General features: G+C 60.6%; 1 protein-coding gene across 2 annotated transcripts in view; it reads left to right on the forward strand.

Annotated features, from left to right (window-relative positions):
- Window positions 1-16,240, forward strand: part of SCUBE1 (signal peptide, CUB domain and EGF like domain containing 1) — a 142,917-nt gene that overhangs the window by 91,891 nt on the left and 34,786 nt on the right. For both annotated transcript variants that reach the window (XM_027594583.2, XM_027594584.2), the window contains one exon: window positions 10,943-11,059. In XM_027594583.2, the coding sequence (XP_027450384.1) occupies window positions 10,943-11,059 (117 nt within the window). The remainder of the gene's footprint in view (window positions 1-10,942; window positions 11,060-16,240) is intronic.

A 16,240-nucleotide genomic window follows, 5' to 3' on the forward strand; every position in this document is an offset into this window, starting at 1 on the left:
GGGCAGAGGCCAAGTCTGTGCCAGCTCTGATGGCCCCCGGGGGCACAGCACAGGGCCTGGCCCAGAGCAGGAGCACGGGGAAGACTGGTTGGCACAGAGCATGAACAAAGGCTTCCTGGAGGACGTGCCTGGGGTTGAGTGAGGACTTGCTGCTTGCCATTCCCACAGGCAGGTGGCCAGCTGGGATAGAAAGGGGGCAGACCCAGATCCAGAACCCTGGGCAAGCCTGGCAGTGCGGAGGGGCTCTGGCAGATCTGAGACAAGGGAGGTGATGAGACAGGGCCGTTTCCCAGGCCAGGTGCTCAGCAGGAGGCCGGCCAGAGGCAAAGGCTGGGCAGACCTTCCTCCAAGCTCCAGGCACTGGGCTCTCATGCGGGAAGAACCAGGGTAGTCAGACTTCACCCCGGTCCATGAACTGGTACCAAGTGTGCCTGGCCTATAGTCAGCCGGGGACCCCAGCTGTGGTCCTGAGCTCCTGCCCTCAGTTTAGCCCCCCCGACACACACACACACACACACACACACACACACCACACACTCACCCCACATATGCCCTAAGGCCTGGTGGAAGGAGGTGGGTCATGGTGACTTGGGTAAGTAGTTGAGTGGGAGAGTGTAGCGTGGAGGCAGGATGCTAGGCAGGGCTTGTCAGACAAGAAGGGGCAGGGCATTCATTGGCTGGGCCCAGATGAGAACTTCAGCCTAGTCGGGCATGCTTAGCGGGGCGTGACTCACCCCCAGCCTCCCAGGGAGTCTGGGCAGAACTGGGGTTCCCGGTGCCAAGGGCTGAGCCTGGCTGGAGTCCTGCCCCTGCCCTGAGGGAGCAGTCCTGCCCCTGCCCTAAAGAGGCCCAGAGCACTCCCCCATTAGCCCCTTGGCTTCCCTCGGAGCCTGGGGCCTTACAACTTTCCCCTCTCTCTGGGCCCCAGATGAAATTTGAATCTGCTTCTAGCCAGTCTGTACGCTCATCTCATGAAGTATAAAGCCCAGGCGAGGTGTCCCCTCAGTGGGCACAGCTAACAGAAGGCATACTTCCAAACACCACTTTCTCAGCCCCCAGAATGAGGGCAGCGGGACCGGTACAGGTGATGTGTGTCCTCCCTGCCGCAGACAGGGCAGTGCGGGCAAGCACTCCCCCAGGCCCCGCAGATGGGGAGGGGGGGCCCTGCTGCTGTCTGAGTGGTGGGCTCAGGGAGAACTGAGCAAGAAATGTGGGCTCAGGCCCAGCTGGGTTTCAGAACTTGCAGCAGACGGGGCGGGGGGGGGTTGGGATCACAGCTGCCAGTAGGGAACCCTAAGGCGTGAAGCCGGTGCGTGCTCGTGCAGCCGGAGGCAGAGGCCGGGGGCACAGATGTGTTACAGAGAGCCCGATGTGGTCAGACGGGCAGCTCGGGTGACCCCTGAGGACTGAGGGACGGAGTGCCATCCTCATCGCCTGGCAGAGGTGGCCCAGCTCGGGGAGGTGAGGCGTTAGTCAGGGTCACGTGGCTCTTCAGAGGCGAGTGTTCGTGGCTTCCCTGAGGGAGGCCGTGCTTGGACGAGTGAACTGGGCATGGGGACACCTGGCCTGCCCTGCTCCTCCCTCCCCCCGGATGGCCTTGGTAAGTCCCTTCCCCTGTCAGGACTTATAGAAAGGCAACCCGTGTTTCTCCATCCTCTGGGGCTGTGACAAGGGTCGGCTGGGACAGTGGTCCTTGGGCAAGTGCTTCCTCAATCAGAGCAGCCTATAGAAGCATCATGGGCGATTCTCAGTTGTTGGCCCAGCTCCCAGGCTTTGTTGCAAAATGCCTCCTGGTTTGTGGCAGGGCACCCCCTGCAAGCCTCCTTGTGACTTAGTCCTGGAGCCTGCTCTCCCACACAGCCAGCTCCTGCCCTACACCGCCGTAGAAGCTTCCTACCGACACAGCCTATCTGAGGGGAGCTCCAGCCTGCCCCCACCCCTGCTGCTCATGCCACCCTGTCCCACTGGCAGCTGGGCACACTTGACCCCCACATGCTCCTTCCGGGCCTCAACACCCTGTCGCCAGCCCCTCCCTGTCCTGCCTTCACCCTTCCCTAGGTTTTTTGGCCCCTCAGGATTTGGTCCAGATGGGTCCCACAGCCCTTTGGGATGTGACCCCATGCCCCCTGCCACCTAATGGCCCACTTCCTGATGTGTTTACTGGTTGACGTGGCTCCTTGCCCTGACACACTCAGGAGGGTCCTGGAGCTTAAACTCCAAACCACAGATGGAAGGCACCCCAGAGCCCGGGGCATCTTTATTTTGTTCATCTGCACTCTTCAGAGGAGCTCCCGTGTGCAGAAACAGCAAAAGTGACCAAGAGCCCCAGTCAGCCACCCACGGCTCCCCTCCCGTCCCAGGCACCTAGGCAGGAGATGGTCCAGCCTTCCTTGCTGCCTGCTGGTCCGTTCCTCAGGTCCACCCTTGCCTCCAGGGTGGCTGGGTGGTTCCGACCAAGGGCAGGCCTAGTGCTGGCTGCAGACCAGGTGTCGGCTGACTCTTGACCAAGAAGTAGCCAGAGGTCAGGGCTTCCTGCAGCGAGACGTCCGGGTCTGTCCCAAGGAAGTTGGGGTGGTTCCAGGTTGCTCAGCCAGGCTGTATCTTTGAAGAACTATGCATTTGTTCTTAGAGGCACTTGATTGGAGTTTTGCTAATGGTGATTCTTTGCAGTTTGTTGTCCAGGCCCAGTCTCTGGAGCCAGACCTGGGTTCTGTCCTGACTTCCCCAGTGACTAGCATCATTTCCAGGCTGGGGGCACCTCACGTCTCTGAGCCTTGGTTTTCTCTTTTGCCAAAAGGGGGCCGTAGTCTCTACTCTGAAGCAGCTTGGATGCGATGCTTGATGTGGGGCGCCTGGCCTACATATGGCTCATGGCACTGCCCAGCCACATTCCATTCTTTCTTTCCACCTTCTCCTGCCCAGGCCATTGGAGCTTTCCTAGAGTGCTTGGAATGCTGGGCCCAGGCCATGAGGCGAGAAGCCTGGGGCCTGCCTGACCCTGGTCAGGTCAGAGGTGGTGGTGCCATAGGAAAGGGGGCCTAAAGAACCAGCAAGGTGAACGAGTGCCTTTCAGAGGCCATCCAGGCACGTGCAACCTGGACCCTTCCATGAGGTCTGCCCAACTCACAGGCCAGAGCTCTGAGAGGTAAAGCAGGACCCATGTGCCAGCTTCACTGGCCCCAGGAAGTCATGGGGTAGGAGGGGGAATAGGGGTGTATGGATGCTGGGCATTGCCTCCCTTGGCCCCAAGCTGTCCTCTGACCTACCTTTCCCTGAATCCCAACAGCCGTCAGGAACCCGGAACAAGGCTTCCCTCTGTTGAGCAGCCTCTGGGCTGAGTCTTTTTGTACCTGGACATGGAAATGTTCCCAGCAACTTGCAAGGGTGCCCTTCAGCTTACAGATGAGGAGACTGAGGCCAGGGATGGGCAGCTGACCCAGTGTCACACAGGCCTGCCCTTCCCGTGATGCCACCCCACACTCCCTCTAGGGAAAGGTGGGCAGATGACATACAGCGCCTGGCGTGTGAGTGCTCAGGGAGCGTTAGCTGCTGGTGGTGGGTGTTCTGAGAAGAAGGGTCTGACCCCCAAACCTCCATGGTCCCACGTGGTGGAGGGGGCAAGACAGTGCCGAGGAAGGGTCACTAACTGGGCCTTCATGAGCCTTCTATAGAATGGGCATAATGATCCCACCCCCTCCCTCCTGAGGATGGCCTCAAACAAGAGAGTGCCTGTGAGCCCCACTTTGTCTGCTCTCAGCGCCCCTCTCCTTAGTAGCCAGAGCAAAGGCAGAAGCCAGAGGCCAGGAAAAGGCTCGTTGCCCTGGCTCTGCTCCTGCCACCTGCGTTAATATAAAACCTCGGTTGAAGAAACTTCCCCGAGGTCTGCTCATCTCACTCCTGGCCAGCCTCTTCTCTGCGCTCAGCCCCAATCCCTGTTGCTACAGACTGCCAGGCACCATACCTCAGGTCCAGAAGGGTCCTTCGCTCTGAGCACCAGTGTGGAAATCCCACCCACCAGGCCGGCCCGTGAGAGGGTGTCGCCCCTGGAATCATGTGCCTGCCCAGTGCCTCCAGGAAGACAGTTCCACCGACACAGCAAACTGCCCTGAGCAGGGCCGGGTCCCAGGTAGACGGAGCTGGTGGGCTGGTGCGGGCCTGAGGGCTTCCACACAGCTGGGCCAGAGTGAGCACAGGGCCCAGGGGGGTCTCACAGTCACCCACCTATGTGCTACAAGGGCAGAATCCGGAACCCACCAAGGCTGCCTCCAGGCCAGCCTGGCCCTTTGAGAACCATGGGCCAAGAGGTCTGCTGGCCTCCGATGTGACAGAGCGGTGCCGGGTGCCAAGCGGGGCTTCCAAGGCCTCCTTTCCCACTTCCCCTCGGACCCCGGCTTAGGACCCCTTCCCTGCTGGGGCTGCAGTCCTGGCCTCCACGACTGCCCTGCCCCCTTCCCCGGCGTGCCCCCCAGGTCCCGGCTTTCCTCAGAGCTGCGGCTGCTCCTAGGGCAGAGGCATCCAGCGCCCGGCCCTCGTGGCGCCTCTCCCCTCACGGGCAAGAGCCACACTCTCTGCAGAGCGCTCTCAGGAGTGGGCATCCGCTGGCTGAGGCAGAGCAGGGGTGCCAGGCAGAGGCGGAGAGGCGGCGTGGTTAGGAGCAGGGGGCAGGCAGCAGACAGGGATGAGCCCTGTTCCCCACTCCCTGCTGAGTGACTGGGGAAGCGGCTTCTGCTATCGGCCTGAGGCCTGACTCTTCTCACCTGCCCAAGGCACTTCGAGAAGACCACCAGCCTCACTGTGCCAGACTAGTAAGGGACATCGGCCTGCTGGCAGTGCCCGTGGTGGGCCACAGGGCCACCCAGAGGTCAGTGGGGCCGGCACGAAGAGATGGGCCGTGCAGGAGAGTCGGGCCAGTGTGCAGAGCTCTACCAGGGAGTGTGGCTTTTATCCCAAAGTGATAGGAGCCATGGAAGGCTCAGGAATCAGCTAAGGAAGGAGAGATCAAAGGTCAGAGATCCCACGGATAGGCTGGGAGAGCCAATGGCTCACCCCTCTTCCCAGTGGCTTCTGTCGATCTTAGTGGCAGAAGGGCGGGTGGGCCAGGCCTGACTGAGGCCTCGACAGGCTGCAGCAAGAGCTTTGGGCTGCTCCCACCACCAAGGTGAGGCCTTCACGGGACAGGGCAGATGTCTGGGCTGACAGGGTCTCTGTGGGTCATGGGCCTCACACCTCAGCCACCAGATCAGAGCCTCTGGGGTGAGGCCTGACGCCTGCCCTGGAGACAAGCCTGGGATTCCCAGTCACACCACAGGGGCAAAGCCACAGCCCAGAGACGGGAGGGTGCTTTGCCTGAAGTCCCACAGCGCATCGGGAACTCCTAAGTGTGGCGTTCGGGCCTCTGGACCTGCGTCCAGCTCTCCCCAGGGCGCTCTCAGCCAGGTGACGCCGCTCAGCCTGCCGTCAGCCCGCGTGAGCTTCCACCTCGCCCGGTGCCTGTGCCGCTGGCTGGTGCTGCTAGACTCGCAGGTCCTCTGTGCCATCGGGTTCATCTTAGGCACCCTCCCCCTGCCAGGCCCAGCATGGGGCGGGGGCTTGGTCACCTCGCCCCACCTCATTCCTCCAGAGGCTCGTTTTTTCAGCCCATCGTTGAGCAGAAATCGGTCCTGTGCTGGGCATGGGGTCCCCCTGACACAGCTCTTCCTGGGGAGTGAGTGGTCTCTGGGGGGAGACAACCACCTGAACAGAAGCCTGGGGCCTGGGAGAGCCAGCAGTGCTCAGGAGAACTCAGAGGGGCCTCCGGAGTCTTGAGGGGTGCACGAGCCTAGGCCAAGGGAGCCATCTGTGGAGCCCATGCTTGGATGTGATGGGGTGAGCTGGGGGAGGGGGGCCCGGACTCCTGTGAGAAAGGCAGAGTCCGGGCCCTATTCTGTCTCCCCTGATAAACTGTTAACCCCTGAGACCTGGAGGCCTGGGTCAGTGTCGGACCCATCTCTATCTCTCAGCCACCCAGCGCCAAGGAGTCATTCCCAAACTGATGGTTAGACAGAGCAGTGAACCCATCTGCTGCCCCACCAAGCTGAGGTCTCCAAAAAACCAGGGACTCTCTGAGGCATATCTCCCCACACAGAGCAGGAATTCAGATCAATCAGCAACTGACTGGGTGCTAAGACTCTCCATGCAGAGGTTCGAGAGTGAGCGTGTGGTCACTGTTGTGACAATTCACAAAGCACTGTGATGTCCACACTTGCCTGGGCCTTGCACAAACTCCGTGGTAAATGCCATCACCCCTACGTCGCATGTCAGGAAGCCCAGGCTCAAGGAGTAGAGGGGCTTGCCCGAGGTCCCAGGGCCAGGTATGCATCCCCATTTTCTGACTCCACAGCTCATGTTTCAGCCACTGCCCTGTGACTGAGACTGTCCTTCACAGGCCTTGCCAGACCTTGCCCCAGACCTGGGGCAGAGCAAACAGGCAGCGCCAACTCAAAGAGCAGCCCTCTGTCCGAGCCCAGGGCTGGCCTCCCCTGCTCACATCTGCTCTGTCTCTGTGTCCAGAGCCTCTGGCGGGCCTGGCCCAGAGCAGGAATGCCCCAGGGGAAGGACCAAAGACCGGCCCGGTGACACATCTAGGGTTTTCCCACCTGCTGCAAAGGAGTTTACGCTCAGGCCCCTTCCGACTTTAACCCCCACCCCATGCCCAGGCTGGCCGCGTAGGGTAAGAGTTCTCCCCCCTCGCCCATCTCCGCGGCCCCACTGCGAGCCACTAGGAGGACCCCCAACAAAGACCTGGCTCTCTGGCCTGGTCTGGCTCACTCATCCATCTGGAGTCCCACCACCTTGGGTTCAAATACTGGCTTCTCCAAATAACTGAGGGACCTGAGACACGGGGCTGGCTTCACGGGTGTGTGACCCGTACACGTGCCCCAGGCCCTGCCCTCAGAAGGGCCCCCAGGTGGTTGAGTGTTCAGTTGCCTCTGTCTTGAAATTTTTAATTTTTGAGCAAGGGCCCTTCATTTTTATTTTGCACGGGGTCTCACAATACGTAGTTGATCCTGCCTGGACAAGTTCTTGAACTTCCCTGAGCCTCAGTTTCTCTGGCTGCAGAAGAAGCCAACTTCTGGAGCCGCTGTGAGGCCAGTGGGTGAGAAGATCCTTTGTCCAGCTGTAGAGGCCTGTGCCCTGGGAGGTTCTGTTCCCTCCAGGAGGAGAGGAGAGGCTTTAGAAAGACCCAGTAGCTCTCTTGGATAGACTTGAGGGCTCACAGAGTCCAAAAGGAAAGTCTTCAGCTCCCTGGGACAGCACTCTGGGGTTCGGCTTTGCCCCGTTCCCCCTCACACCCCCGAAGGTATGGCGCCTGGACTCCAGCCGCCCTTGGCAGCGTGGGCCCCTGGATGGGGTGTGGCCTCACAGGGCAACCTGCAGCACCCCCTTTGCATCCCCCACCCTGAGAGCCAGAGACAACACCACTGCAGTCCCCAGCCCATGTTTGCCGTTTGCATTCGGGGTGAGCCTGCAGTCAAAAGAGAGGACAGGCTGTCCGGTTTCTGCATCTGAGACAGTGGTGGCCCAGTACCAGGCCCGGGTGGCCTCTAGTCTTGGGAAACAGAGAGGCAAGGCTGCTTTTTGAGGCGGTCGGAGAGAGCGGTCCAGGGGGAGGGACCCAGGCTGATGCCATCCAAGGCAAGGAGCTCCTTCAACAGCCTCTGCTTGGAAACTCCCGGGGACAAAGCTCTCAGTGCCACCCAGGCTGGCCCATCCTGTAACTGTAGACTTCAGTCCCCAACCCCCGCTTGAGCCCAAAGGACTGGGTAGACTTTGTCATCCTCCCTTCTGTGCATATTGCATCGTGCCGTGTACATCTGCTAACCTCAGAATGACACAGCCACCAACCCTGCGCTGTAGAGGGGATGCTGGAGGCCTGGCAGGTGCAGTGGCCCAGGCAACACAGAGGACAGGCTGGTAGCTGGTTGCTCAGTCCACTGCCCCCTCCCCCGCTCAGCACAGGGCCTGGCCTCAGTAAGTACTGGCGCTTGGCATTATCGCACGAGCCTGGACGCACACCCAGAGTGAGCCGGTGGTCCGGAAGAGAGGGACCGATGGCAAGACTTGAATGTCACTAAGGAGGACTCTGGTCGTCTGACCCAGAATGGCAGCAGTTAGGGGCAGGGGCTAGAATCAGATGCTAAAAAAGTAGCAAGACCAGGCCTGGGGGCCCCAGGCGAAGGGGTGGATGGGGGCAGCATGCTCAGAGGCGGGGAGCCCTGGAACAGGAAGCGTCAGGGCAGAGTACGGAGAGCACAGTACCTGCTGGCGCTGTGGGGTCCTGGGGCTGGGGCTGTCAGGGGGGTTGGAGTCAGACCCAGCAGGTCCCACCGGCTCTGCCACTTATGAGCCGCACAACCCTGGGTGGAGTCCTTGCCCGAGAGGTGGAAGGGGCAGGAGCCGCCTCACAGAGCTGCTAAGAGCCTAGGGGACATGAGGCTTGGAAGGCTGAGTTGGGACTGGAGCGGGTGACCCGCCATAACCAAGTGCTGTGGGATGAAGGGGTCAGCACCCAGAACAGCCCATGGGGCCTTCCCTGGGGGCCCAGAGCCACCCTCTCAGAACCTGAAGTTTAGGCACCAAACATCGTCTAGGGCAACATGGGAGATTAAACATGTGCACAGTGCAGGGGAGAGGCTAGAGAGTGGGTGACTCTCCACGCTGACCCCAGCCCCCTCCTGGCCTCTGCCTGCCCAGTGGGTGCCAAGGCCCCTCAGCTCTGGAAGGCCAAGATTCCGAGACCCACCAGGGCCTCCGGGGATGCGAAGGGCCAACAGGAGCCCCTTTGGCCAGGACACTTCTCAGGGACACAGCCCCCAGTGCCCACCCCACACTCCACCGCCACTACCACAGAGAGGCCCAGTCGACATCACTGTCGCCGAGTAAGGTCACAGCTCTGCCCCAGCCCCAGGTCTTCAGGGCCTGAGGCTTAACTACCTGCACCTGGAGAGCAGGCAGCCCCTCGGGCCCCTCTCCACATAAAAGGCTGAAAAGGCACCTGGGACCTGCGTTGGCTCTTTGATTTGGGTCCGGGAGGCAGGATTTCCTCTCTGGTTAGAAGTCCAGGAGGGAGAAACTACCATTGGCGAAGCAACTCCAACCTGCCAGGACCCAGACCAGGTGCTTCACGTGGGGAGTTTGAGCCTCATCTCAGGCCCGAGAGGGAAGGTTTGTCGTCCTCACCTGCCAGGTGTGGGTGCTGAGGTCCAGCCCAAGGGGTAGCCTGCCTGGGTCACTCAGTGAGCAACAGGGCCAACGCTCACACCCTGGCCTGCCCACCTCCACTGCCCCAAGAGGGCCTGAGCAGGCCATACGCCAGTCAGATCCTGGCTCCCAGTAACAGGCCAGCATAGTGCAGGGAAGGGCGGTGGCCTTCTTTCTGCACCGGGGGCTCGGGAAGCTCCTTGTGGAGGTGGCCTTTGAGCTGGGCCTGGGGATGCTAGCAGGCAGGAGGTCTCCACACCACTGGGCCGGCAGACACAGAGGCAGGAAGGCTCACAGAACTGCCCACACCCAGCTGGAGGGCTAAGATTTGTGGAGACACACAGAGAAGAGTCAGGCTCGGGAGACTCACCTTTCAATCACAGTTACAGCTCATCCTATCATGGTGAGGGCATTAGCCTCGAGAAGTAGGGCCAGTGGCCCTCTGCCACCCATAGCCCCTGTGCTTGGGATGCTCAGGACGACACCTGCTGTGCCCCCCTCCACCCGGCAGGATCACAGAGATGCACCCTCACACACACACACCCAGAAGGGAAAGCCCGATCTCCCCCCCTCCCGGCCCTGCCCACCTCCCCCGCCCCCCACACACACACATACACACAAATTGAAGTTCAAAGGAAAGGCATCATGAATTTGGTATAATTAGCTGCAGGGACTCCTGGGGTATGTATTCAGTGATCACTCCTGTGGGAATGCAGACACCACAGAAGGACAGACGGAATAAACCAGTTAGGGGGAACCTTCAGGGAAAAGGCACACGGCCAGGTGCCCAGAGGAAGCCAAGGTAGGCAGGCAAAGGGTTTCGGGTTATAAAAGATGGGGCCCTTGGCTCTTCGGTTCCCAACATCGAAGAGAAGAGGAAAGCCCACTCAGGCACAGTTCCCACAAGATCAAAGCACACAGATGCTTGGAAAGAAACCCAAGTTGAAAGGCTCAGAGGCCCAGGAACGGGCTCCTCCGTGTGCGGGCCACCTGCGCCCTGGTGACCCAGCTCTGCCAGCCCCTTCTCCAGGCCTGGGGAGGATCATTCTCACCACACGATGGGTTCGGTGACCTAGGCTCTGCCCCAGCCTTTCCAGGCCCTTTGAATTTGCAAAGGGAATAAAAACACTAGACAAGCTTCAAGTGGACAAAAACCAGACGCCTTTAGCTTATGGCTCAGTGAGAACAGATGTTGAGCTGAGTGCCTCATCAAGGTGATGGATGGTGTGCGGGCTCGGGGAACCCCTCCCTGGAAACTCCACAGCCAGGGCCACAAGCCAGTCCATGCTGAGACCAGTTTGGGAGCCCCAGGGACCGCGAGTCTGAGTTTGGAGTCCAAGTCCAGGCAGGACAAGGGTTTAGGAATCTGGCCCTGGGCAGCTAAATACCAGCCAGGCTGATCTCAGCAACGTTGACCTGTTGGCAGTGACCTTTACACCAGCACAGCCCTCTAGTGTGCAGACGTTTACCTATCCGTCACCTTCGTCAAAGTGGGTCCTCCCTGGCAGCCCCACAGGAATGGTGCCATTCTCCCATTTTACAGATGGGGAGCCTGAGGCTCAGGGAAGCCCACAGCTAGAGAGGATCAGCCAGAACTCAAATTCAGGTGTCCTGTCTCAGGTGGTGCCCCCACGGATGGAGAAAGGCGGTGGCTGCCATCGGAGGAGACTGAGCATCTCTGTCTCTCCCCCCCCCCCCCCAGAGACGTGTGCAGTAAACAACGGAGGCTGCGACCGAACCTGCAGGGATACGGCCACTGGCGTGCGGTGCAGCTGCCCAGTGGGATTCACGCTGCAGCCCGACGGAAAGACGTGCAAAGGTCAGCGTGGAGCCGCTCAGGCAGGGGCGGGGGCTGCCTGTGAGGGCGGGGGGGTGCCGCGCCGGGGCTCCCCAGCAGGGTTCAAGGGAACGCTGCCTCGATAGGGTCCTGCTGTCCAAGGAAAGGACTGCCCACTGCGCTAGGCTAACGGTGTCTTCACTGCGGGATCTCCTGGGCCCACAGTGACTCATCGTGGCCCTGGGGGGGGCGGGGGTTGGCCATCTCTTCACCCCTGCCCTCGTGGTCGCACCTGGCGGAGCTGGGGCAACAGCACAACCCAGGGAGGTTTGGGAAGGACAGGTCTCCTTGTACCGGGATGGGACTGTCTTCTTGCCACTGTTAGAAAAATGAGGATGCTGTGTGTCCTTGTCACTGGAGGAGTGGCAGTGACGTGGTGGGGGCTCTCAGCGGGGGACTGGGGAGGCAGAGGGACCTCCATTTGCAATTAGAAACGAGGCTCTTGGGAGGATGGGAGAAGCTGGCAGGAACGGGCCGAGCTCCTGGCCTCTGGAAGTGAGAGCAGGTAGGGCTTGCTCTGTTCCCGCTTGTTCCCTGACTCACCCCACAGAGTTCCTGAGTGCCTCCAGGGGTGCTTAGGGTGTTAGGGGTCCCTCAGGAAACAAGAAGTGAGGGGAGCGGGGAAGTGAGAGCTGGCTGGGCTCTGGAGACTGAAGGGGCCACCCTGCAGCCCTGACAAAGGAGCCCTGAACAGCCACAGCCGTTGGGCAGGGAGTAGAGGGGACCACCAGAGCCCCCTGCAAGGGAGGGGGCTGCAGCCCCGCAGCGCCGCCCGCTCAGCACCAGACTGGCCCTTCAGATCCCTCTGCCCCTGGCCCCCTGCCTCCCACCTTGCCAGGGAGCAGGCCAGGCTGGGGGGCCAGGAGCGGAAGGGAAGAGGACTTGAACTTCCCAAGTCCAGTGGGTGAAGATACGGACAGCGGAGGCTTCTGGTGGTTTTAAGAAGTCCGAGGGGGCCTTTTTTTAAGCCTGTAAAAATAGATAGTATGTGACTTCTCCTTCCTAGCTGCTCTGCTGGGAAGAAACTAGGGATTACTGACAAAAATAACAGTCCTTCCACCTGTTTATTTGGAAATAAAGCCCTTCTGTAGCGCCTGCTCAGCCCACTTGGAGGCGAGTGGCAACATGTGGACTCAGATGCCGGGGGGACCGGCCAGGGCTCCCCGCGGTCCCAGCCGCCCCCATAGCCAGAGGCGACACAGCAGGCCCGGCCCCATGCCCTCAGAGCTGGGGCAGAAGAGTTTCAAGTCAGGCCACGCCGCCTGCCTCCCGGGCACGGGACCACAGGCGGGCACGTCTCAGTTCCTGACGTGAGGCTAGGAGCTGGTGCCAGGAGCCAACCTGTCCGCGCCCACAGCCGTACCCAAGCAGAGCACCTGCGGGGACCTCTGCTGCCCCCCGCCTGGCCTTCGGTGGCCTGGGGGGACACCTGTCCCCGCCTCACCTCCACCTCATGTCTGGGGGAGGGGAGGTGCTGAGGGGAGCTCCCCACAGCCGGAGGCCCATCCTGCCAAGCCTTGGCGAGACCCCCAGACACTCCAGGGCAGGGAAAGCACAGACTCGGGTTTTTCTTTTGAGCCGGTCCCCGACCACGGCTTGGGCGGGGTTCTCTGGGCAGGGGCTGGAAGAGCAGCGAGGCGGCTGCTGTCGTCACCCAGGCTGGGATGACATGGCTTGACCCAGGTGCTGGCCACGGTGGTAGAGACGAGCAGTCCAGATATTGTCCTCAGAGGTAGAATTTTGTTTTTTTTAAGATTTTATTTATTTGACAGAGAGAGAAACAGCAAGAGAGGGAACACAAGCAGGGGGAGTGGGAGAGGGAGAAGCAGGCTTCCCGCGGAGCAGGGAGCCCGATGCGGGGCCCAATCCCAGGACCCTGGGATCATGAACCGAGCCAAAGGCAGACGCTTAACGACTGAGCCACCCAGGCGCCCCTTTCGGAGTTAAAATTTAAGGATTGTGGGACTAGACAAAAACTGCCTAATATCCTCAAATCAGGGAACACTGGAAAATGAAGGCTGACCTCCAGACCCCAGGTTTGGCGTCTCAGAGCCTGGAGCGCACAGCCTGGGCTCCCCAGGCCGGACGGGAGAGGTGCAGGTCAGGGCGCGGGCATTTGGCAGGACAAAGCCCAGCTGGGAACTCCCGGCCCACGGCTTCAGCTCCCCAGTGGGCGTGCACATCCTGGTCCTGGCAAGGGCCCAGAAGGGGATATCAAAGGAGTGATTTCAAAGGTTCAGTGTATTCTGGAAGCCAAAAGCCATTGTGAAGCGAGAAGGCTGGAGGATGAAGGTAACAAAGGTCCTGGAAAATCCAGAGCTGAAAGCCCTGAGCACACAGGGGTCCCACAGGCAGGTGGAGACAGGCATGGGAAAGTAGGGGTTATTCTGCCTGAAACATGGGGGCTGTGGTGCAGGAGGATTTGTCCCAAGCTCTGTTTCAAGAGTGTGGGCAGTGCAGGGGTTCAGCCTCAAGGCACCCTGTTCCCCTGTTCGGTGCTGCACCCGCTTGATATTGATGATTGGCCCTTCTGAGAGGAGGGAGTTCTGGGGCCTTGACTCCCGGAGCTGGAACCTGAATTTCCTCAGAGACACCGGCCCCTCCTCCCAACATCTTCTAGAACAATCTGGGAGAACTCCCACCCACCACCTGTTTCCTCTCCTCCCTCACCTGCCCTCTGCCCAGCAGCGCACCCTCCCCACGAAGCTGCTCCAGGGTGACGCCAGCCCGCTCCCACCCGGAAGCCCCCCACATGGCTCCCGGCTTGCCACGCTGTGCCCCCTCAGCGGGAGTGGGCAGAGGGGGGCAGGAGTATTTGTCCTACAGTGTGTTCCTGTAGCTCCTCCCCCTCCCCCTGAGGCCTGAACTGACTGGCCGATGCCTCCGAAGGTCCTCCTTGGCGGCCCAAGACCCAGCCCTTCTCTCCGATTCCTTCATTCTTCATCCGCTCAGTGAATGCTGCCGGAGTTGGGCTGCCAAGGCAGAAGCCAAGTGTGCGGAAAGAGGAGGGCAGGGCATCCAGGCCCAGGATGCCCAGGGAGGGGCCTACAGAAAGGGGCTGGCCCTTTATCCTGGGATGACCGGGGGCCACGGAAGACTTGCAGACAGGTAGGGGGCTGCTGGCTGTCTGGTGGGGTCGGGGGCAGTGTGAGCACAGTGAGGAAAGAGAGGAGCCTTAGAAGGGCGGGAAGGGGAGAGACTGCACCCCGGGGTTCCAGCAGAATGAAGGTCCAGGGGCTTTGTGACTGGATCCTGGCTGGGGCTGGCGGTGCTTCCCCCACTCTGACCCCCAGGCAGCCGCCACACCAGCCTGGCCTCAAGCAAACATGCCTCCCATGGCCTGTCTGGTTGCCATGACAGCCCTTCCTCCGACAGGCCCAGATGGGGTTGATGATGGGATTTGGGGTTCCAGAAGGCCTGAGGCATTCCTGAGGAGGCAGACCCGCTCTGCACATTTAGTCTGTGAGAGGCACCTGTTCCCAGCCCTGTTCACAGATGGGGAACCTGAGGCTCAGAGAGGTGCCTTTCCCCGCCCAGAATCACACAGCTAGCTGGGACAGAGCGGAGACAGGTCTCCATTCTCCTGCCGGAGGCTTTTAGCTAGAAATTTCCCTGTCTTCTTATAATCCCCAGGGGGAGAGGATGACAGAGGTGCCCAGGCCTCTGCCCAGGATGGGCCCTCAACTGAACTTAATGTCTGCTTTCTCTGGAGGCTGCAGGGCCAGCACGGTGCTGTGTGTAGCTGCAATCCCCTCTATAAAAGGGGGGATCTGGTCCCCCAGTTGTTTTGAAGATCACACAAGACTTAGCCAGAAAGTGCTTGGCCTGGTCACCAGCATGAGGTGGTGCCCAGTAGGAACAGTGAGCACCAGCAGGTCTGACTACCTGCTGTAGGGTCTGGGCTCACCCTTAGGCCTTTTTGTTCCTGGAATACACGCGTGTGCAGAGTTCCCCCGACTTGGGAAGTCATTGTTTTTAGTGATCATCTCGGTGTGCACACATAGAGCACCTACTGTATTCAGAGGCCAGGGTCTGGTTTCGGGGCCAGGTCTGGTGACCCGCAGGCCTCCCTTAGTGGGGACCACCTCAGGTTCCCCTCCTTTGCCACCCTCCTGGTGCCAAAGTCACCAGAGCATGCAAACATGAATGGGTCTCTGGGGTAGAGGTACCTGGGGTTGGGGGGAAGGCAGCCAAGGGCAAGGAGATGCAGGGCATGCCCGCTGGGTGCCCTGCACTCCTCAAAGGCTGGTCCCGCAGGGATCCCCCCAGGAAAGCCGCTCTGGGGCCCGACCCTGGCAGGCTTGCTGCGGCCCTGTGCTATGCTAGATCCCCTCCCTGGAGCTCTGAGAACTGCCCACAGGGGCGTCTCAGCCTTGCTCCGGACCACACACCTAGGGTTTGTTTTGTTGTTGGGGAACATTCTGTGGGAGCACCGCTTTAGGACTTTTCTGCAGGCGTCAGGTCTAGCTCGTTTGGCTTGAGGGAAAAAAAGTGAGGTGCCATCCGGGATTTGGAGTCGCTGGGATGGGCCAGAGTCCCCTCCATGGGGCTCCTCACAAAGGGGGCCGGTGGACCTTGCTTGTTGGGCAGTGCCATTTATACAGGACAGGGAGCCCGGGCCCTCACACTCAGGCCAGGCTCAGCGAGGGCGGGAGTCTGAGTCAGCAGCTCTGCTGAGATGTGGCCGGGGGCCAACTCCAAGAAGTCCTTTCTGGTTTCCTTCACTTCCTTTCACCCCCTCCAAATCAGGGTGAGAACCCCGTTCTGAAAGCTCTGCTAGTACGTGCTGGGTCGTGTCAGCATGGGGAGCCTTGGGGTCAGGGCCCAAGAGGAACTGTGGAGTCAGAAGAGACATCTCAGGGACAAGGTCTCTGACGACACAGTCCAGGCTGGCCTGGAACCCAGAGAGCAAAACCCAGATAAGCAGGGCCGGGGGGGGGGGGGGGGGGGCAGGAAGGAACACACAGGAGTCAGGGGGACGTTTGTGATGCATCAGCCAACAGGCGGTGCTGCGAGGGAGAAAGCCGCCCCGCCACTAGAGATATGTGCCATTGGCCAGGCTGCTTGGGAGGGGTCATTCATTGCATGGGGTTAGGCCAGGTGACCTTCAGGGTCCAGCCACAGCTCGTTCGTTGGATGCTGAGTGAAGAAACAGCTCAAACA

The sequence above is a fragment of the Zalophus californianus genome, chromosome 9, assembly GCF_009762305.2.
Source record: "Zalophus californianus isolate mZalCal1 chromosome 9, mZalCal1.pri.v2, whole genome shotgun sequence".
Taxonomy (NCBI): domain Eukaryota; kingdom Metazoa; phylum Chordata; class Mammalia; order Carnivora; family Otariidae; genus Zalophus; species Zalophus californianus.